The sequence below is a fragment of the Aotus nancymaae genome, unplaced genomic scaffold, assembly GCF_030222135.1.
Source record: "Aotus nancymaae isolate 86718 unplaced genomic scaffold, 86718_ANA_hifiasm-v0.15.2.pri h1tg000014l, whole genome shotgun sequence".
In the NCBI taxonomy this organism is placed as follows: Eukaryota; Metazoa; Chordata; class Mammalia; order Primates; family Aotidae; genus Aotus; species Aotus nancymaae.
The window spans coordinates 1,209,780-1,231,829 of NW_026988425.1; the positions used below are offsets into that span (position 1 = coordinate 1,209,780).

Sequence of the window (22,050 nt, forward strand, 5' to 3'; positions counted from 1 at the left end):
TGTCTATGGGCCCAGTTGGTGACCCTGAGCCTCACCTTCCCCGAGGTCTTCACGCCCTTCCAGAGGCTGAAATAGAGCAGCACGATGACCAGCACCAGGCAGGCCGTGAGCTGCCACCGTGGAGGCCCCAGGTCGTCGATGCCGTGGCTCTGGTGGAGGTGCAGCACGCCACGCCTGCAGAGGGGAGTCAGCGGGGGGCTCTGGGAGGGCCTGTCACCCCACCTGGAACTGGACAGCTGAGCTTACCCAGGGACATGCCCTCCCCAGCTCCGCAGAGCAAAAAGCGTCCAAATCTGATGGACAAGAGATGTCCTCCAGGGAGGTCTGGCCCCAGGCCCTGGCAGAGGTGTCAGGGCTGCCCTGGAGACCAGCGGAGCACATGGAGGCCCAGGGAGCCCCACCAACCCTCTGCCCTTGGCACCCCTGCTCATTGGAGCTGAGGAGGGAAAGGCCACCTTGGGTCTTTGAAGTAAAGGAGCCACAGAAGCCAAAGGAAGCTGCTGAGCAATGCTGGGCACCCACCGCTGCCCACGGATGGCCCTGGGTCCCTCCGCAGGGATGAGGCCAAGCAGACTCTAGCAATAATGCCAGGCATGCAGATGCCAGCCAGCACTGTTTTCTGAGGGTGACGGCTCACGACACCTGCTCACACAGCCCCTGCTGCTTTGAGGATTCCACAAGGAACAGACTCAGCAGGTGACTCTGCTCCAGCAGGAATCACTCATGTGAAGGATCGATACCTCACAAAGGGCAGAACAGAGGGTGAGGGATGGAGCTCACCATCAGCCGTGCTCCTTGCCCCAGGCACAGAACCTGGGCCCCCTTTCTGTGGGAACTCATTCCATCCTGTGACATTCTCTGCGGGAGAACGTGCACCAGGCCACGTGCAGTCGGCTGCATCACCATTGCAAACCGTGACTTGGGGCCCAGGCTACTGTAACAGCCGTGCTGCTGCCACTGTGGAGTCAGGAGCCGCGTGATGAGAGGAGCTCCCACTGCCCAGGTTCGCTTCTGTTGTGGGACCACTGAGTCCCCAGGAAATAACACCTGGCACCCACGGTGGAGCCCAGCCAAGGGCAGCCTTGGAGAGCTTTCCACCAGCTGCAAGCCATTCCATGGCCATGTTCCAGGAATTCAGCCCTTCAAACTCCAGAATCATAGCCAGACATCCTGGTGGCAGCAACAGGGAAGGCCCCATGAGCACTGAAAGGGCTGCGATCAGTGCTTCCGTCCTATCCTGGAGGGTGCCCAGGCATGGGCCTCAGGTTGGCTGGGGCCATTGAAACCATCATCACTATTCTCTGCTCTTCTCCAAGGGCAAGCCGCTCGGTATCGAGGCTGTCTGTCACCCACACAGTGTAGGGAAAGTCGCTGGAGCTGGTGGAGGTCACGCCTGTCCTTCCTGGGGCAGTGGGGACTCCCAAGGCCTTCTTCTCACTCCTCTCGCCACACACTGAGCTCTGCCCCTGCTGGCCAACTCCCCGTCACTCTGCTCCGCAGCCAGGCCTTACCACTGAGTGCCTCTGAGACCCTACAGCAACTTCGTGCAGCTTGGACCACGTCCACTCACTGCCCTGGCGTCACTGACCCCAGCATGCCACCCACCCACGCCTCAGCAGCCTCAGTGCCTCGCACACACAGGCATGAATTACACACCAGACCAGACAGCACACCCTGTCCCCGTTCCCCATGGGCCTGGAGAAAAGGCAACTCAGCCAATGGCCATAATGGCTCAGGCCCTCCTGGACCTGAGTGGGAAGGCCCAGGGAAAGTGCACTGCCATATCCGGGGCCTTCTCACGAGACTGTGTCCACAGCACACACAGCAGGCTCAGCATCAAACATGAAGTCACCTTCAGAAGCAGCACCTCCACATGCTGGGTCGACCCCCTTCTCGAGATTAGAAGGTCATTGTGCTGGCTGAGCATGGTGGCTCACACCTGTAATCCCAGCACTTTGGGAGGCCGAGTGGATCACAAGGTCAAGAGATCAAGACCATCCTGGCCAACATGGTGAAACCCCATCTCTACTAAAAATACAAAAATTAGCTGGGCGTGGTGGCATGTGCCTGTAGTCCCAGCTACTCAGGAGGCTGAGGCAGGAGAATTGCTTGAACCTGGGAGGCAGAGGCTGCAGTGAGCTGAGATCCCACCACTGCACTCTAGCCTGGTGCCTGGCAACAGAGCGAGACTCTGTCTCAAAAAAAAAAAAAAAAAAAGAAAGAAAGTTATTGTGTTTTGAGGTTATTTGAAGTCCCACAAACAATTTAGAGAACAGGACACTCCTGAGTGCTGTCAGCCCAAGAAGAGGGGTCCCCACAGCTGACCACAGCCTGGGGCCCAGCCATGCCAGGAGCAGGGGAAAGTGCGTGGTTCCCAGCATGTCTATGCTTCCGAGGGCTGGGTGGGCAGGACAATTGAAGGACGTCTGGAAAGGGGCATGGGGCTCACCTGCAGGCGTTTCTGAAGTCATAAATAGTCAGGAGGACCAAAAAGCAGTGACCCAGGACTTTCACCAGGTGTGGAAAAGGCATGGCTCTTCCCACTTTCTGCTGGGCTCTTTTTCCTGGTGAATTCATGGCCATGAATCTTCAATCAGGTGACAGTGTAGCTGCTGGTGGTGATCCAGGCACGCTCAGGCCTCCCACGCATCATCATCATGACCCCACAGCAGCCATCTCACCCCATTTTACCAAGAAGGAGCCAAGCCAGTGAGAGGGAGAAACAAGCTTCCAAAGAATAAAATTGTGCCAAAGCATATCAACTTCCTATTAGAACAAACCTAACACTCTTTAAACAAAGACAAGAGCTAAATATCCACTAGTATAAAACTCACCATGTCTAGCATCTAATAAAAAATTACTAGACATGACAAGAAGCAAGAAAGGTGATCCACAACCAGAGGAAAATCAGTCAACAGCCACTTCACATCACACACAAAAATTCACCCACAATGGATAAAAGAGCCAAATATAAGGGCTAAAACCATGAAACTCTCATAGGACAACACAGGGTAAATCTTCACAATCTTGGACTTGGGAATGGTTTCTTAGATACGACACAAAAGAAACAAAAGCTGAATTGGACTTCATCGAAATTTAAAACTTTTGTGCATTAAAGGATGCTATACAGAATAAAAAAGAAAACTACAGAATGTAAAAAAATTTTGCAAATCATCTATCAATCTGATAAGAGAAAAATATCCAAAATATGTAAAGAACTCCTAAAACTCAGCAACAAAAAAACAGACAACCCAATCCAAAAACGGGCAAAGGACTTGAATAGACATTGCTCCAAAGATGTTATACAAATGGCCAATAAACACATGAAGAGATGTCCAAGGGTCACTAATCCTTAGGGAAATATAAATCAAGACCACAATGAGAGACCACTTCACACCCATTGGGATGCCTATTATCAAAATAAACTAGCGGAAAGTAAGTCTTGTCAAGGATGTAGGGAAATCGGAGCCCTTGTGCATTGCTGGTGGGAATATAAAACAATGCCTCCACTGTGGGAAACAGTGTGGTGGTTCCTCAAAAAATTAAGCACAGAATTATCACATGGTTTCAGCAGTTCAACTTCTGGGTATCCAGCAGGTACGCAACACTGAAGTTCATAGCAGCATGTTTTCACAGTAGCCAAAAGGTGGATGCAATCCAAATGTCCATCAAAAAACGAATAGATCTGGCCAGGAGTGCTGGCTCATATTTGTAATTGCAGTGTTCTGGGAGGCTGAGTTGGGAAGATTACTTGAGCCCAAGAATTTAAGACAGGCCTGGGCAACATGGCAAGATCCCACTTTACAAAAAAATTTTTAAATTAGCTGGATGTGATGTCACACAACTGTAGTCCCAGCTACTTGGGAGTCTGAGGCAGGAGGACTGCTTGAGCCCAGGAGGTCAAGGCTGCAGTGAGCTGTGATCATACCACTGCACATTCCAACCTGGACAACAGAATGAGATCCTGTCTCTAAAAACGAAAAAGATAAATGGATAAAGAAAACATGATCTATCCATACAATAGAATTGGAATATTATTTGGCCTTAAAAAGGATTGAAATTCTGACAATAGGTTCTGAAATTCTTCAATAAACCTTGAAGACATATGCTAAGTGAAATAAGTCAGTCACAAAAAAATAAGTGATTCTACTCAGAGGAGGGACCTAGAGTAGTTAAAGTCACAGAGACAGAAAGTAGAATGGTAGCTGCCAGGGGCTGTGGTGAGGGAGAATGGGGACTTAGTGTTTAATGGGGAGAAAATTTCAGCTTTGGAGGAGGAAAAAGTTCTGAGGGATGATGGTGATGGTTGCACAACATGTGAATGTACCTAATGCCACTGAATGTCCACTTAAAAATGGCTAAGATGGGACAGGCATGGTGGCTCACCCCTGTAATCCCAGAACTTTGGGAGGCCGAGGTAGGGAGATCACAAATTCAGGAGATGGAGACCATCCTGGCTAACATGGTGAAACCACATCTCTACTAAAAATACAAAAAATTACCCAGGCATGGTGGCATGCACCTTTAGTCCCAACTACTGAGGAAGCTGAGGCAGGAGAATCACTTGAATATGGGAGGTGGAGATTGCAGTGAGCTGAGATGGCACCACTGCACTCCAGCTTGGGCAACAGAGTGAGCCTCTGTCTCAGAAAAAAAAAAAATGGTTAAAATAGTAAGAAATGTTATATATAGTTTATCACAATAACCCCCCAAGAGGCAGAATACTTTTGTGTAAAGCCCAAGCTGAATCATTGCCAGCAAGTCTATGCTATAAGAAATGATAAAGGAAGTTCTTTAGATGGAAGGAAGATGGTCTGAAATGGAAACCTGGATCTACATACATGACCAGACAGCACCGGAGCTGGTGCTATGCAGGTAAATGTTTAAAATGTAAATGCTTAAAGCAGAAATAACAGCAACGTATCACGGAGCTGATAACATACTGTAGAAAAAAAAATCTATGACAACAATTACACACAGGACGTGAGAGAAACAGAAGTCTACTCTTACAGGCCCTTCCGTTCTATGAAATGGTATCATGTCACTTGAAGGTAGACTGTGATAAGTGAAAGGTCAGTGTTGTAAACCCTACAACATCCATGAAAAAATGAAAACAAAAAGCTATAGTTTATTAGCTAATAGTGTTGATAAAATGAAAGCCCAAAAAATTAGTTCAAAACAGGGAATAAATGGGGGAAACAAGAAACAAAGAAGAAATGGGGCATGATGAGAGACTTCAAGCCAGCCATCCTGACAATTACTGAATGGAGACTCTAGTTAAAAAACAGAGATTGCCATGTTGAGTAAAAAGCACAACCAACTCTAAGGTGTCAACAAGAAATCCACATTATATGTAATGACACATATAATTGAAAAATAAAAAGCTGGAGAAGATATACAGTAATCATAGGAAAGTTTCGGTGGCCGTATTACTATCAGGCAAAGTAGACTTCAGAATGAGAAATCTAACCAGGAAGGACAGTTCAAATGGTAAAGGGGTAATTTCAAAGACTAATAATAATAAACGTGCATGCACTTCATAGCAGTTTCAGAATCCATGAATGAAGCAAAAACTGGTAGAAGTGAAAAGAAATAGACAAATCTACAATTACAGTTGAGATTTCAATACCCCATTCTCAGTAACTGATAGAGCAAGCAGACAGAAAATCAGTCAGGAGGAAGAAAACCTGAAAACACGATGACCTAACATGACCTCTGACATTTGCACAACGCTCCACCCAAAGACAGCAGTATACGTATTCTTTTCAGGTGCACGTGGAACATTCACTGATGTAGGCCATCTAGCAGGTCATAAATAAGTCTCAGTATATTCTGAAATATTAAAGATGCATAAGCATATCATCTTGCCAAAACAGAATTAAACTAGAAATCAATAACAAAAATATCTAGCAAACCTCCAAATATTTCAAATTAAACAACAAATTTCTAAGCATGTCCCATTAGTCAACTAGAAATCAAAAGAAAGATTAGGGAATACATACCAAACTTTGTGGGATGCAGCTAATGCGGTCCCTTTGAGTCAAATTTATAGCTTTAATTTATAACTTCATAATTTATATTAAGCAGTGCTGATATGTATTTATGGAAGTTGGTAAATCGTAAACTGGTCAGAGTTACGTGATCCTGTGCTGGGATTTGAACACCCACATGCACTTTCCCGGCTCAGACTTCACATTTCTCAAGTGGGTTTACAACGCCCTTTCACACTCTGAAGGTGACAGCAGTGCACTTGTGGTTTCTCCTCTGAGACTAGAATCTTCTCATGCATACTCATTAGGAATGGAGCTGGAGAAATGTCAGCCAGTGCAAGGAAGGAAACAGGTCCTGAGGGAGAAACCTGGGACTTTATAGAAAGGGCAACCCAGGGATAAACACTTTAAGGGTTTCGCTGTTCTCAGATAATTAGTCACTGAGAATAAAGGTAATGCTTCTTGCTTAAGTCACTTGACAATAATCTCCAGGTTCTTGCTGGGAAGGCTTCCTTTATTTCTCTGGTGGAACCATTTCTGTCACCTCCCTCTGCTGGGTGGGCTGCTGCCCGAGAAGGAAGTGGCAGCACAGGAAGGCTGGCTGGGACCTGGGGGCTGGGGGTGCCAGCATAGCATCTCCCACTGGATATGTTTCATTTGCCAACCCTGAGGGACACTGGGTCCAGGAGCCAGCGCTGCACACGGCATTTGTGGCATATGGAGGAAGTGCCATCAACGGGGCAGCTCAGCAGTCTTTTCTGACTGAGAGCCCAGAAGACATGGCCAGTGGCTCACCCAGGCTTGATAGTCACTTCCCGAGGACCTGGAGTAAAAACGCACGACGAGGCCCTTTCAGATCTGCTCCTGCTAACCTCTTAGCCATCAGATGTATGATGTGGCATGCTTCGTACATTGTGTAGGAAACTCAGTCCCATTTGTGGTTACCGACAAAGTCAGACGTGCCCATTATCTAGGACAGAGAGCAGCACTGTCGTGCGTCACAGCCGCTCCGGCCTCTATGGCTTTTCACGGTGGGCGTGCACTCCCAGCAGGAAACCCACATTCTTTGTCCAACGATCTGCTTTATAAAGTGGGTTTGAAATCCAGAAACTGCCCCCCGCCCCGCAGACCTGAGCATGTTATGACTGTCCTCCCTGCTCCCCAAGAGTCACCAGGGCCTGTTTCAGGGAAACCCCAGTTCCCTTCAGAGGGCGTGGGAGGGGCGCCAAGCGCCTCAGTGCCCTGGGTCATTAATCATTTGTGAATTAATCTTAAACCTTCTCCAGCTCCCCACGTCTGCTCTAGAGCTGCCGCCAGCTAGAGTGTAGCACGTGCCAGTGTGGACAGGGCTTCCGAGGAAAGGGCTGGGCACCCTTCCGTTTCCTTCCTTCCTTCCAGACTCAGAACTTCCAAACAGACTTTTCACTAGTCTGATTGTTTGGAATAATAGCATGTGTTGTTTCCTTCCAGCGTTCTTAACGAATCACTGGGCTCATCATTACACTAAATTTTCCTCTCCAATTTTCTCACCTGAACATCACTTAGATGAGTCAACGCTTCCCACACTGCCCAAACAGCGGTGCTTGGCAGCTTAAACAGGGCGTCGGATACTGGGGACGCACAGGCTCTCTCCCAGGCGCCTCTGTGGCCTCTGCCGTGGCTCCGTGCGCCCCCACTCTCTCTCCTGCTGGCCCCTCTCTTTGATCGCACGCCAGCCCTGAGAGCTGACCACACAGCAGGAGCGCGTGCACCCCGGCCTCGTTCCTGCTCGTGGGGCGTTGAATCAGGGAAATGTAGGTGTGAGCAGGCCACCCACATGCCATGGGAGTTTTCTCCCTCGAGACTGTTAAAATCTATTTGGACAAATGGTGTGACTGGGCATTCTTTGGGAAAGTTTATCATTTCCTGCTTGCCTGTCACCCACGAGAGTCCCGTCCAGACTCTCCCTCGACCCTGCCTGAGGCTACACTTCCCACAGCGAGGGTCACCCAGGTGTCTTTCAGGCAAACCAACTGGGAGTCATCCTGGCCTATCTGCTCTCCCCACCTGCCCCACCCTCCGAAACCAGCCCTCCTCCCACAACACCTTCCCAGCGCCCCAGCTTGGACTCTCCTCCTGCGGGGTATTTGGCGGGCTCCTCTCTCCCATTGTGGAACCATCCTCCTCGGGGCTTGTAACTCCCATCCAACTGCAAACCACGAGAAAGGCCCACATGACACTCGCCCTCACAACCCATGATCTTCCTCAGGCTCTAAGAAAAATGCCGGGTGGTCCCCCGAAACCTGCCTCCACCCCTGCTCCTCACTTCTGAGGCCAGCCCGGCGATACACTTCCATGCCCGAGGAGGAATGCTAGAACCAGGCCCCTGGGTTCTGAATATCTGAATGCAGAGCAGTTTGAGAGACTGGACGCCCGGCCACCGAGAACTGGCCCCTTTCCGGCAGCTTCAGCCCTACTGTCTCCAAGCCACACCCTCCGGGCAGCCCTACGGCTCCATCTCAGCAAGCCACACCCTCTGGGACGGCTCCATCTCAACCGTCTCTGACAAGACCCCCAGGAGAGGGCGACCGTCCCTTCCTTGCGGGAAAAGGCCTCAGTGATGTCTTCTGATAGGTTTTCAGATGTCACCATAGAAAGCATCTCTGGGAGGCTGTGCCCCCTGAAGCACTAAAGGAGGGAAGGCAGGAAGAGGTCCCCCTCCCTGCACCCCGGGGGGCAGCAAGGCCAGGTGGCCGACCAAGGGGCTGCCATGGGGGACCCGGCTGCGTGGTCTCTCCTGTTCTCGAGGACCCGACTCCCACTTACTCGAAGTACTCGGCGGCAGGCGTGGTCCCAAAGGTGTCGTTGAGGCCTGAGCTCCCACCACTGGAGTCGCCGGAGTGGGCGTCCGAGCAGTTGGGGCTGTTCCAGGAGTTGTTGCAGTGGATCCACGGGAGCTCCGTGGTGAAGGATGAGAAGAGATAGTGCAGCGCCCAGGCGATGATGACGTTGTAGAAGAAGCCGACATACAGCGAGATGAGGATGACGGTGAAGCCCACGCCTGGAGGGGAGGGGGGTGACAGTGGAGTCCACACATGGAGGGGAGGGGGGATGGTGGAGCCCACACATGGAGGGGAGGGGGGATGGTGGAGCCCACACATGGAGGGGAGGGGGGATGGTGGAGCCCACACATGGAGGGGAGGGGGTGATTGTGGAGCCCACACATGGAGGGGAGGGGGTGATTGTGGAGCCCACACATGGAGGGGAGGGGGTGACGGTGGAGCCCACACATGGAGGGGAGGGGGTGATTGTGGAGCCCACACATGGAGGGGAGGGGGGGATGGTGGAGCCACACATGGAGGAGAGGGGGGACGGTGGAGCGCACACATGGAGGGGAGGGGGGATGGTGGAGCCCACACATGGAGGGGAGGGGGGTGACGGTGGAGCCCACACATGGAGGGGAGGGGGTGATTGTGGAGCCCACACATGGAGGGGAGGGGGTGATTGTGGAGCCCACACATGGAGGGGAGGGGGGATGGTGGAGCCCACACATGGAGGGGAGGGGGGTGACGGTGGAGTCCACACATGGAGGGGAGGGGGTGATTGTGGAGCCCACACATGGAGGGGAGGGGGTGATTGTGGAGCCCACACATGGAGGGGAGGGGGGTGACGGTGGAGTCCACACATGGAGGGGAGGGGGTGATTGTGGAGCCCACACATGGAGGGGAGGGGGGACGGTGGAGCCCACACATGGAGGGGAGGGGGTGATTGTGGAGCCCACACATGGAGGGGAGGGGGGGGATGGTGGAGCCACACATGGAGGAGAGGGGGGACGGTGGAGCGCACACATGGAGGGGAGGGGGGATGGTGGAGCCCACACATGGAGGGGAGGGGGGTGACGGTGGAGCCCACACATGGAGGGGAGGGGGGACGGTGGAGCCCACACATGGAGGGGTGGGGGTGATGGTGGAGCCCACACATGGAGGGGAGGCGGTAACTATTGACTCCAGGCCAGCAGGGAAGGGGGTCACTGTGTAACCCATGCACAGAGCCACCATGGAAGTCCCTTCCACCTCTCCTTGCAGGAGACATCACCCTGAGCTGGCAGCTCCTGGACAGCCCTGATGCCAGGCAGCATCTTCAAACATGCAGGGGAAGGCCACTGAAAGGCCTGAGGCCAGACCTCATGCCGTGAACACAGAAAAGAAGCTGCCCAGCCCCCAAAACCATGCACTTCTGCACAGGGACTTTCAGGGTATCTCTGAGGGGCATCCAGGGCCAGCAAGGTCAGCCAGAGCTATGGTGGGTGACCAGGGCCACCCTCACACACCCAGAGACCCCCAGGGACACTGTCACCCACACCACACATAGTCATCCATTGCCCCACAGCCACTCAGGATCCACAGGGTCATCTAGGATCACTGAGGCCATCTAGGGGCTACTCTGGGTGGCCCAGGGCAACCCGATCCATGGTTAACCAGGGCTACCAGGTCCGTGTGTAACCATTAGAATCATCCACGGCCTCCCAAAAGCACCCAGGGCTACTGGGGAACCCATGTGAATAGGGCCATCAAAGGTCACCTAGGGTTACCCAAGAACACCCAGTGTCTCCCAGAACCATCAAGACTACCATAGTCACTAAGGGACAACTGGGGTCCTTGACAACCATGCATACCCACTCAGGCTCATTCAGGACTCTGGAGGGCACCCAGGACCACACATGATCACTCGTGCTAATCCAGGGCCACTTGGAGTCACAGAGGGTATCCACAGCCATCCACAGCCATCCACAGCCATCCACAGCCAGCTCCATTCATCCACAATTATCCACGGCCATCCATGGCCATCCACAACCACCCACATCCACCCCTGGCCATTCCCAACAATCCGTCGCCATTTACAACCATCCACAGCCATCCGCAGCCATCCACGGCTATCAACAGCCATGTGCATTTATCCACAACTGTCCATGGCCAGCCATGGCCATCCACAGCCACCCATGGCCAGCCATGGCCATCCACGGCCACCCATGGCCACCCAGGGCCATCCATGGCCACCCATGGCTATCCATGGCTATCCATAGCCACCCAGGGCCATCCAGGGCCACCCACAGCCACCCATGGCCACCCAGGGCCATCCACAGCCATCCATAGCTACCCATGCCTCTCCCCGAAGACTACCAGAAGAATCAACTGGGACCATTTACAGCCATGTGGAGGCATCCAAGGTCCCACCACCCATACACGACCATCCAGGGTTTCCTAGAATCACCCAGGGCCACATAAGATCACCAAGGTCCACCCAGGGCAGGTAAGATCATCCGGGGCTTCCTTGGGCCACCCAGAGCCTTGCATGACTATTAAGGACTACTCAGAGCCGTGTTTGACCTTCCACGGTCTCCCAGGGTCACGCAAGGCCATCCACAGCCCTCCGTGGCCGTCCAGTGCCACCCAGAGCCTTTTAGAGTGCCCTTTCCAGGATCGCAGACCTAGAATTTGGGACCCATCATTTAGGGGGCTCCTGGTATACTGGAACAGAACTCAGCAGTCAGCAGTCTTCGGAGCGGCATCAGCCTGACCGGTGGGCGGATGGCCTCCTCCTCGTTCCCTGCTGGATAGGCACCATCACGTTCTTGCCACTGGGGTTGACTTTACTAAGCTCCGGGAAGAATTCTTTTCATTCCCACATTCCTTCTCAATTTGCTGACATGATTAGTTTGGGCTCCAACTTTGATTGACTTTATGGAAACGCAGGAAGCGCCATGCCCTGTCGTGCCTGCTCGTGGCCAGGGTAGGAGCGTGCTTTCAAGGTGACTTTACAGGGAGTGGCCTGGTTGCTTTTATGATCTCAGTTCTTAAGATAAGCTGTTCTCGTGCTCAGGGCACCTCAGTAAAGTTCTCTTCCTACTCTGAAAGCAAAAAGAGGGCTCCAAACTTAGTTTTAAATAGATCCAGGAGCAGAGTGCATACAATCCCTCCTGGAAAATGTGCTCAGGAGTGGCGATGAGAAAAGCCAAGCTGTCGCCTTTAGGAGCCCTTCTCCCACGCGGAACTGGTCCATATTAAATTCTGTATTACAGTCTGTATTATGAGTCCCTTGGGAGAGAGGCTGGGTTGTGATTCACGGGCACTCACCCACATGGCCACACTGGGAGCCACGTTGTGAGAAGCCACATTGTTTCCAGAGCACTGAAGGGATTTTCCATGGCGGCAACGGACAGTAGATGCCCAATTTGAAAAACACTTTCAAAGTTAAAACTTTATGTACAAGCCCTTAGCTTGAAACCCTGGAAAGCCTTTGATCAAACAACACCAGGGAGGATCCCAATCCAGAGTCCGAAGGAAGGGCTGACTCAGCTCTGGGCCCTTCCGGAGCCACCACTGTTGTTTCCCACCCTACACCCCAGATCGGCAGGGTCACCTTGGGCTCACGACATCACCATGGCCACGGCACATGACATCACCATTGGCCACACTGGCTGACACGGCTTCCAGAGCAAATGGGCCCGCTCTGGTCTGTGAGAGAGCGCGGCCCCCACACCCAGAGTCTCCCTTCCCAGGAGGACCCTCCTGGATGCCTCCCCAGGCACCTGGGTGACGAAACGGCTCCCCTGGAAGGTGGTGGCCAGTGTCAGCACTGGCTGGGCATTTGGTGGCTCCAAGCCCTGCTGTTCGGGAAGGCAGAACCCCTGCCCTGGGCACTGACATGTAGCCCCTCACCAAACAGCCAACTTCACCACAAGCTCCTCAAGCTCACCGAAGGCCCGGACACACAAAACCCGCTCCCCTGTTTGCTAAAGAACCTTCTGGTGGTCTCTGCTCATGGCATCACTGTGGGCTCTAGATGAAGCTTCACCTGACATATTTCTTAAACACCATTTAGTGACACAGGAGGCTTTCTCCCCAGGGAGGTGGCAGGCGTAGCCCCTGGTCTCCAGGGAAAGCGTTCATGAGAACGTGATGCTTCCCTTCCCTTCTGTCTGACTCCCAGCAAGCTCAGCGTTAAGCGCGAATTTCAAGCATATCTCTTAAGGTCAATTTCCTTAAATTTATTTTATGCTTAGTACCTTTTTATATTAAATACCTTGCGTGCATTTTGTTTTCTGTTTGAGAAATCACACTAAAATATGATTGACTTAAATATCTCATATTCGGTACAATCGAATGGTGGGGTTTCCAGGGCGTCTGTAACATGGGGTTGCCTTTGGCAATGAAACGGAAATCTGACAAACAGAAGCTGGCTGAGGGTCCTGCCTGCGATTGGTACTTAGCCCACTAAAGCACGGCTGTCCTGCACCAGCCCTGAACACCAGCATACCCCCGGGCACCCACGAGAGCTGGCTTCAGGAGAGGGTGTTGTCAACACATGCACGGAGCCCACAGGAGGAAGCCCCTGGTGGAGCAGCCCCTCCACACCTCGCTGGAAGCATCCAGGTGGCCCTCAGAAGGAAGACAGGAGAGGACGCCTCCCTGTCAGTCTGGGTGTCTTTAATATCTGCTTGCTGTGCGTGCACGTACCAGAGGGACAGAAAGGAGGAGACACAGAACCGGAAAGACACAGAGAGAGGAAAGGGGGGAGAGAGACAGACACAGAGGGAGGAGAGGAGGGAGAGAGACAGACACAGAGGGAGGAGAGGAGGGAGAGAGACAGACACAGAGGGAGGAGAGGAGGGAGAGAGACAGACACAGAGGGAGGAGAGGAGGGAGAGAGACAGACACAGAGGGAGGAGAGGAGGGAGAGAGACAGACACAGAGGGAGCGGGAAAGAGAGAAAGGGGGAAGGGAGGAGAGGGGGAGTTTTAAAGACCACCTCTCGGGATCCTGGGGTGCACTGCGGGGCTGAAGGCCCCCGAGGCCCCTCTGGCTGCGGTGCCCACCCGTCAAGTGGCTCGGGGGAGACTCCGGGAAACACAGGCGAGTCCTGGCATCTGAGCAGCTGCGTCTCACCGTGAACTCCACCCGTTGGCTTTTGAGGTTGGATCTTGGTTCCCAGTTAGGAGCAGAAGGCAGCTCCCGGGCTCCAGGGAGAGCTGGGCTTCATTTCCCCCACGGACTTGCCACCTGCTCAGGGCTGGATGGCCTTTTAGCTCCATAAAGATTATTTTGGGCACTTTAGCTGATGTGTTAATTTACCACGTGGCACTTCTATTTAATGGCACATGAAAATGCATGTATTTTTATTAACTAACTTTTTATAAAGGACGAAGGAGAGAGAAGGCACACGTATCAGGGCGCAGGGGAAGCATGGTGCACACCCGGTTTCGCGAGCAGTCGTAATCTCCCCTAAACCGGCACCCCGCGGTTGACAGGCAGGCAGAGCGAACTGGGCGCTGGCACGGGACCTGCAGCATTACTGAGATTAAACCATTGAAGGTGTCTTTTCTCTACAGAAGTCCAGCTTTCATGTATCGACTCATCCATCCCTTCATGGGTCCAACGGTTCACTTTCTGTGATTTGTGATCTTCCTCACCAGGTATGAGGTGGGCGTGAACTGGCTCTGCCTGAGATCTGCCCATGGGGCCACGAGCCTTTCTTCCTGTGGCCACGCTTCGCAGCCGTCCTCGGGGACTGGCCTTCAGAATGAAGCCCGCATGGGATGCGGGATGGTGGGCACGTGTGCTGTGCCACGGAGGAGGTGACTGCCCAGCTTCCCCAGGCTGCGTGGCGGGGAACACAATGAGATGTCGCAGCCGCCAGCCGCATTTCTCCAGAATGAGGCGCCACTGCTCACACACACCTACAGAAGTCAGAGGCTCTATTAGCTCAAGTCACGTCGGTTACCACCACATGGCGCTCTGAAACTCTTAGAAATAGCTTCTTGACGTTTTGTGAACTGCATCACGAAGACCCATGCTGGGAGCTTTGTGGGTGAACCTCCTTTCCGTGTACAGACAGAAGGAAATTGGCTTCTATCCGCTGATCCACACTTTTCTTCCTGCGCTCCTCACCCGAATCCTGCATGTGAAGAGGTGGTTTGACTCGCCCCAGCACCAGGCTCACTGGCGGGAATGGGGTGCAGGGCTGTGCATGTAGACACTCGTGACAGACTCCAGGGTGGCTCTGGAACATCCAGCAAAGCAGTTTGACATCGCCCCAGCCCGTGCCAGATCCCGAGGTTGTCTTTCCTCGCTGTTTCTCCCACCCCACTGGGCTGGCCTCCTCCCTGATTCAGCGTCCCAAGGCTCTGAGCACTCGGGTGCTCTCCGCCACGGACACGGTGCAGGCTCAGCGTTGCTCACAACTGCAGACTCAGGCAGCGTCTCCTCCCTGAAATGTGTCCGCGCTGCCGGCCAGGGCCGGGGGGACACAGGTAACACATGTGCATCTTGAACCGTTAGCCTGGGTTCACTGTGACACCCAATGTGACCCGCGCACCTGTCTGTCTGGAAGGAGGCTCCTGGGTCTTCCGTCGGCTGCTGCACTCCTCCACCGGGAAAATGACGACGGGGGCGGAGGTGTGTTCCCGGCAATTCTGGTATGGTTTGACCTCTCCCTGCTGATCCTGCCAAGGGGCCGTCTGGCCCGGTGCGTGCCCCCAGCATCTGTCTCTCACTCTGAAGATGTGTGCAGGGTGGGTGTGGGGAGAGAGTCCTCTTTTTGTGGCTCCGTTTCAGTGTGGTTCACTGAATGAATGTGTCTCGTGCCTGGGAAGAGCCATCACGCCTGGCCAGTCTCAGCGTCTCCACGGCTGCGAGGGTGCTTTCTCCTCCCAGAGCCCAACCTCAGCAGCTATGAAATGCCATCTGTTCCCTCTCCTAAGGCGGGTCAGCGGCTCGCCTCTGAAGGTCCACCCCGACCCGCTGGTAACACGTCCTGGGGCGGTGCTGGGCTGGGCTGTCTTCTAAACACACCAGCTTATCCAGAACTCCTGTGAGTATCCAGAGACTGACCTTCTAGTAGCCATTTTCTTAATGCCAGGTTTCTGAGTGGTGCCTCTGAGGAAATGCCCAAATCCTCCCGGAACCACCAGCTCCCAAGAGGTGGCTGTGCCATGGGGCAAGCGTGACCTGCGTGCGTGGACTGGGGAGTCAGAAACACCTGGGATGAAATCCCACTGTGTTCTGATGGGGAGGCCGGGGGAATGACCCCAGCCCTCTGGTCCTCAGCACCTGCATCTCCAACACAGAGACATACTGCGTGCCCTTCCCAGGGTCTCATGAGGATGGAGTCAGAAACGCTGGGAGAGGGCCTGGTGCTGGGCAGGCCACCTGTGCTCAACACGAGGTGTGTCCACTTCATGGTGCCAGAGCAGGGCACCAGCAGCCGGAAAGGCTCAGTGACTAGATGGATCAATAGCTAATAGACAGATGGATAGGTCGATAGGTGGATGGACGGATGGATGGATAGATCAATAGATAGAAGGTGGATGGACGGATGGTTGGATAGAGCCATAGATAGTTGAATGGATGCGTGGACAGATGGATCGATAGGTAGATGGAGGGATCAATAGATAATGGATGGGTAGATAGATGGACGGATGACAGATCCATAGATGAATGAATGGATGGATGGATGGATCGATAGGTAGATGGAGGAAGCAATAGATAATGGATGGGTAGATAGATGGACGGATGGTGGATCCATAGATGAATGAATGGATGGAAATGGATGGGTGAATGGACGGACTGATAGGTGGATGGATCAATAGATAATAGATGGATGGGTAGATGACGGGTGAACAGATGATTGATAGGTGATAGTTATGAATTGTGTCCATCCCCCGAGTTCATCTGTTGACGTTCTAACCCACCAAACCTCAGAACGTGACCTTATTTAGAGACAAAGTCTCTACGGAGGTAATCAAGTTGAAGTGAGGTCATTCGGGTGGGCCCTAATCCAACAGGACTTGTGACCTCATAAAAAGGGGGAGTTTGGTTGCAGAGCTATGTATGAAGAGGCACAGGGAGAAGGCGGTCTCAGCCAAGGAGAGAGGCTAGAACAGATGCTTCCACACAGCGTCACAAGAAATCAATCCACTGACACCTCGATCGTGGACTTCCAGCCTCCAGAACTGTGAGACCATAAACGTGTGCCGTTTAAGCCACCCAGTGTGTGCCGTTCGTTACGGCAGCCGCGGAAAACTCACATTGACAGACGATGATGACGGGTGGATGGATAGGCAGGTGGGTAGATAGGTAGGTAGATGGATGGTGAATGATTGAGATAAAGACGGATAATAACGATAACATAGAGAGATGATAGACGATTTGATGAACGGACAGATGGATAATGGATACACTGCGGGTCTGCAGACAGACATGCGTTTTATCTTAACTGCATTTTAACATCTGTCACTTTAACACAAAGTGACACCATGAACGAATTGCAGGACAGCCTCACCTAGAAGCAAGGGGATGAACTCTCAAGTCCTCGTCCTCCCAGGTCTTTAAAGTGGGACCCCAGTTCAAGTGGCGTGTGCCACACCTGTGTCTCAGCAAAGCAGGGCAGCATGCCCATGACGGGGCTGGCTGGCTTTGAAAGCTCCAGCGCCACCACCAGGGTCCGCGCTGCGCCAGGGTCGAGGGAGGTGCCCGCGCGTTACCTTTCAGTACGGGGCAGATCTTCCAGACACCAGCAGCCCCTTCCCTGTTGAACTGGCCGAGGGCCAGCTCCATGTAGAAAAGTGGCATCCCAGCGATGACCATGAAGAGCAGGTAGGGGACCAGGAAGGCACCTGTGGGCAGAACAGCGCCTCGAGTCTGGGGCCTTGGAAGGGCCCGTCTCTCCTCATGGAAGCTCGGGCTCCCGCCCCAGTCAACCACCCATGTCCTGGCCCGACCCTTTCACCCCACTCTCCAACGGGAAGCCCCAGGCTGGGGCCGAGGAGTCCCCAAGCCCGCCCTGCAGTACTGTTGGTGCCTGACACATCCCTCCTGGGTCTCCTCAGCATCGTGCGCCCCGAGCTGTGAAGTCAAACCCAGGAGCGGTGCAGGGACGCCCTGCCCATGCTCGGCGCTGCTCTGGATACTGTTCTTCCCCGTGGTTTTCGGGGTGTCCTTCCCTGGCCTGCGTCCCCCGCCTTTGCCCTGATCCTCTTTACCTCTTGAGTTGTGAATCTGTGACCCCTACTCTGCCCCTGAACTGAGTGGGCCCTACTGTCCTGTCCCTGGCTTCCGGGGCCCTCAGCGCCTGCCCCCATCGACCCAGTGGCTGAGGGGCTTTGCTGCCTCAGGTGCTGGGAGCCCCTCCAGGGTAGGGCCTAGTTCCTTTGAAACCTGCACCTTCCCATCCCCAGCACAAAGCCCGGGGCCCCTTGGCCTCAGCCTCCTAGATCCCCTCTGCTCCCCCGGTCTGACCTGAGTGAGAGAGAGCTTGCCACTCTCTCTCCCCTGGTGAAGGGGAGGGGGAGGCATGGGGTCCCTCAGCTCTGTCTTTGGGCAACTTCTTGGACCTGCTGAGGCCTCTATCTTCCCCTTTTCTAGGTGGGCATAAAAATACCATCTTCCTCACGGGCATTCAGTGAGGCTTTCCTCAAAATTCTTTCCCAGGCCTCCCTTCTTAGACCTAGCATAGAGGCCAGGCAGGGAGGCCCAAAGAGGCTCCTGGGAAGGGACCATCAATGTCCTTGGAATTCCCGGGTAGCCCTGCCTTGATCTTAGCTTCTGGCTCTGTGTCTGGGTTCTGGAGGGTGCGGGGGGCCTCGATCTTAGCCTTCTGGCTCCGTGGCCAGGTTCTGGAGGGTGCAGGGGGCACAGGCACTCTCTAGAGGACTCCTCTGCCACTCCAGGCTCCAGGGCCTCCACACGCTTTGTTCTTTGGGTCTTCGAGAATTTTCTTTCCAAAGTGAAATAGCCTCTGGAAAGAGGAGGCAGAGCCAAGCTGCTCCGTCCACCGCCCCACCCCCAACCCCAGCTTCTTCGACTGCCTCCCTCTCCTGACCTCTGAAATGCCCACACGTGACCAGGCAGCTCTCAGCCCTGCTCTGCGGTTCTGTGACATCCGGGACGATCTGCTCCCACTGCAAGCTCTCACGGGGAGCCCCATCTTCATGCCTGAGAACGGCTTTATCTCGTCCGGGTGCCGCCTTTCCTCAAAGCCCTGCCCGGCTGCCCCCACGGCCCCCCGCCTGGCCAGCGTGCCCAGGAAGGCTGAGATGGGACTCACCCCCGCCGTTTTTGTAGCACAGGTAGGGGAACCGCCAGACGTTGGCCAGGTCCACGGCGAAGCCAATGACGGAGAGGAGAAAGTCGATCTTCTTGCCCCAGGTCTCCCGATCCTGGGCCTCCACGGGGCTCTGCCGGTTGGTGAGGGTGGAGCTGGTGAGCTGCAGTCCGTTCTGCTCCTTGAGGAGGATGAGCTCCACCTCCTTCGGGCCCATGGCGTTGGGCTCCTTAGCCGGGGCCACCACGGAAGACATGAGCCCCACAGAGCATTTGCTCTTACTCATGGGCACACCCGGAATCTAGGAATTCTGTGCTTCTTGTCGCTTGGTCTTCAGCCACTATGAAAAACAAACGCACAAGAGGAAGGCAGCAGTTCAGCCCCAGGGCCAGGGATACGCCTGGTGTGGAGGGCAGAGCCCCGAGGCATCGCAGGCTTTCCTCTGGGAAGGGATGGGTGCATTCCCAGTGCCTGAGATGGCACAGCTGGGGCGCAGAAGCTGGGAGGTGCCAGCTCTCACCACAGGGCTGGGGTACCAGCCCATGGAGGCCTCGGGACAGACTTGGTTTGCCCTCCATCCCCTGCACCCTCCTCACTCCTATCAAAGCGCAATGCTGTGTAAGCTCTAGCGTGGCTTTCTAATAACAATACGTCGATATTACCTCTGCCTCCCCCCACACTTCCAGAGAGCAATTTTACAATCTTCAAAGAGCATTCAATAATGTTTTTATGACTGTTCACCTGTATTTTTTTTCTTTTTCTTTTTTTTTAATGAGATGAAGTCTTGCTCTGTCACCCAGGCTGAAGCACGGTAGTATGATTACAACTCACTGCAACCTCAAACTCTTGGGTTCAAGCAATCCTTGCCCCTCAGCTTCCTGAGTAGCTGGGACTACAGGTGTGCACCACAGCGCTGGCTAAGTTTCTTTTTGTGTAATTTTTGGTAGAGACAGGGTCAGACTATGTTGCCCAGGCTGGTCTTGAACTCCTGGCCTCAAGCGATCCCTGCCTCAGCTTCCCAAAGTGCTGAGATTACAGGCATGAGCCATCAAGCCTGGCCTTATATTGTTTATACTCAGTAATAAAGAGCAAAATTTATATAGCCAAAGTCGGCCACTGTAAAGAAGGATTTAGACATAACCATCACAACTGTTTCCTCAAAGAGTGCCTGTGCAAGCCACATCCAGCCATGTCGGGTGACACCAGCCAAACTGAGAGAGATGGGCAGAGGATGGACACGGCTTCACTGCGGAGACCAGCTCCTGGGCCAGCAGGGCAACCTGGGAAATCCTTTCCAAACAGCTCCATAAAGTCCCTGGCCACAACGCAGCGCAGGAGAGCAGGAGCGTCTACACCGCCCCAGCCAGGGCCACTTCTGGCATTTGGATCCAGCAGCACGTTTCAGTCATGCATGTGCACACACACAGTCACACTCACAGGCGCATGCACACACACACACAGGCTCATGCACACACTCACAGGTGCGTGCACTCACACACACGGGCACACACACGGGCACGGGCACACATACACACAGGCACGTGCACACACACACCGGCACATGCATACACAGGCGACCACACAAGCAAGCACACACACTCATACACAGGCGTTCACTCACACGCACGTGCACACAGGCGCATGCACAGAGGTGCACACACACACAGGCGACCACACACAGGCACATGCACACACACATACACAGGAGTGCACTCACGCACGGACACACAGCCACTCACAGGGACACACGCACACACACAGACATAGGCACACACACAGGCACGTGCGCGTGCACACACACAGGCGCACACGCACTCACACACACACAATGAAGCTGGACGTAGATGGCAGCTCTAACGGGCAACTTTCCGCTGCATCCAAGTTTGCACAACACTCGCCCATGAGCTACGTCACGCGCCGCTACCGGGTGGATTCTTCAGCTCCCGGTGACAACCCTCGCCCCGCACGACCCTTCCCCACCCGCACGACCCCCGCGCTAGGAGAGGGCGCTGGGTGCGGAGCTCGCGAGTCTCCGGCCTCCCTGCTCTGCCGCCTGCCCGGGAAGCGGCTGCGGGGCCACTGACCCCACTCCCGAGCGCGGGGCCTCAGAGGCCAGGTTTGGGTCCACGCAGCGAAACGTGGCCTGTTAGGACGCGACCTTCCCCGCCACGCCCAGAACAAGAAGCGGCGCTGCCGGCAGAACCCTCGCCCGGCCTCCCTGCACTGCCCGGAGCGCCCGCGGCCGCCCGCGCCCCAAAATCAGACAAAGCCCCCGCGGGACGGAGCGGCGGGGAAAACCCACTCCGATCGGATCTGGGGTGCGCCGCGCCCCCAGTGGGGTTAAGTTTCACAAGAAGAAACCGGATCCCCCAAGTCACAGCCACAGGCATCCACGCGGCCCCCACACCAGTGGCGGCAGCCGGTGCCCACGCCGTCCTGAGCCCTGCGCCCCTCCGTGCACACCCGCCTCGGCCTCAGAGGCCCATACGGCGCTATCGGGAGCGCTCGGCACCGCGACTGTTGGCGACTTTGACCCCAGACGGCGCCCGCCCCGCGAACCCGCCTCCCAGCCCCTGCGCCCGACATCGGGGTCTGCGGAGGGAGCGCGCGCCTGGAGGATGCGCTGGGGACGCCAGGGCCGGGAGCCGCCCCGAACTCACCTGGCCTCCCGGGCCTCGGCTGCTGCGCGCGAGTCCTGGCCGCGAACGTCCGCGAAACCTCCCCTCCCGCTCCGCTGCGCTGGGCGGTCTCGGCTCGGCCTCCGGCTCTTATCCTGTCGCCGGGGTCCGCCCCGCCCCGCCCCGCCCCGCCCTGCCCGCGGTCGGGGTCGCCCCGGCGTCCTGGCTCCGCCTCCGCACCTCCCCGAGCCGCGCCCCCGCCCCCCGCCCCCTGGGCGCGGACGGCTCGGAGCAGGCGGCGGCCACTGCTCCACGGCCAGCGCGGTCCTGCGCGCCCCGGGGCCCGGACACCGGGTGCGGGG

At 54.9% G+C, this 22,050-nt stretch overlaps 1 protein-coding gene across 1 annotated transcript in view; it reads right to left on the minus strand.

The window, feature by feature from the left end:
• Window positions 1-21,797, minus strand: part of SLC6A3 (solute carrier family 6 member 3) — a 49,307-nt gene extending 27,510 nt beyond the window's left edge. The window contains exons 1-5 of the mRNA XM_021675413.2: window positions 21,731-21,797; window positions 19,074-19,410; window positions 17,512-17,643; window positions 8,796-9,030; window positions 36-174 (exon numbers count right to left, since the gene is read on the minus strand). Coding sequence (XP_021531088.2) covers window positions 36-174; window positions 8,796-9,030; window positions 17,512-17,643; window positions 19,074-19,356 — 789 coding nt within the window. The 5' untranslated portion in view covers window positions 19,357-19,410; window positions 21,731-21,797. The remainder of the gene's footprint in view (window positions 1-35; window positions 175-8,795; window positions 9,031-17,511; window positions 17,644-19,073; window positions 19,411-21,730) is intronic.
• Window positions 21,798-22,050: the final 253 nt, after the last annotated feature.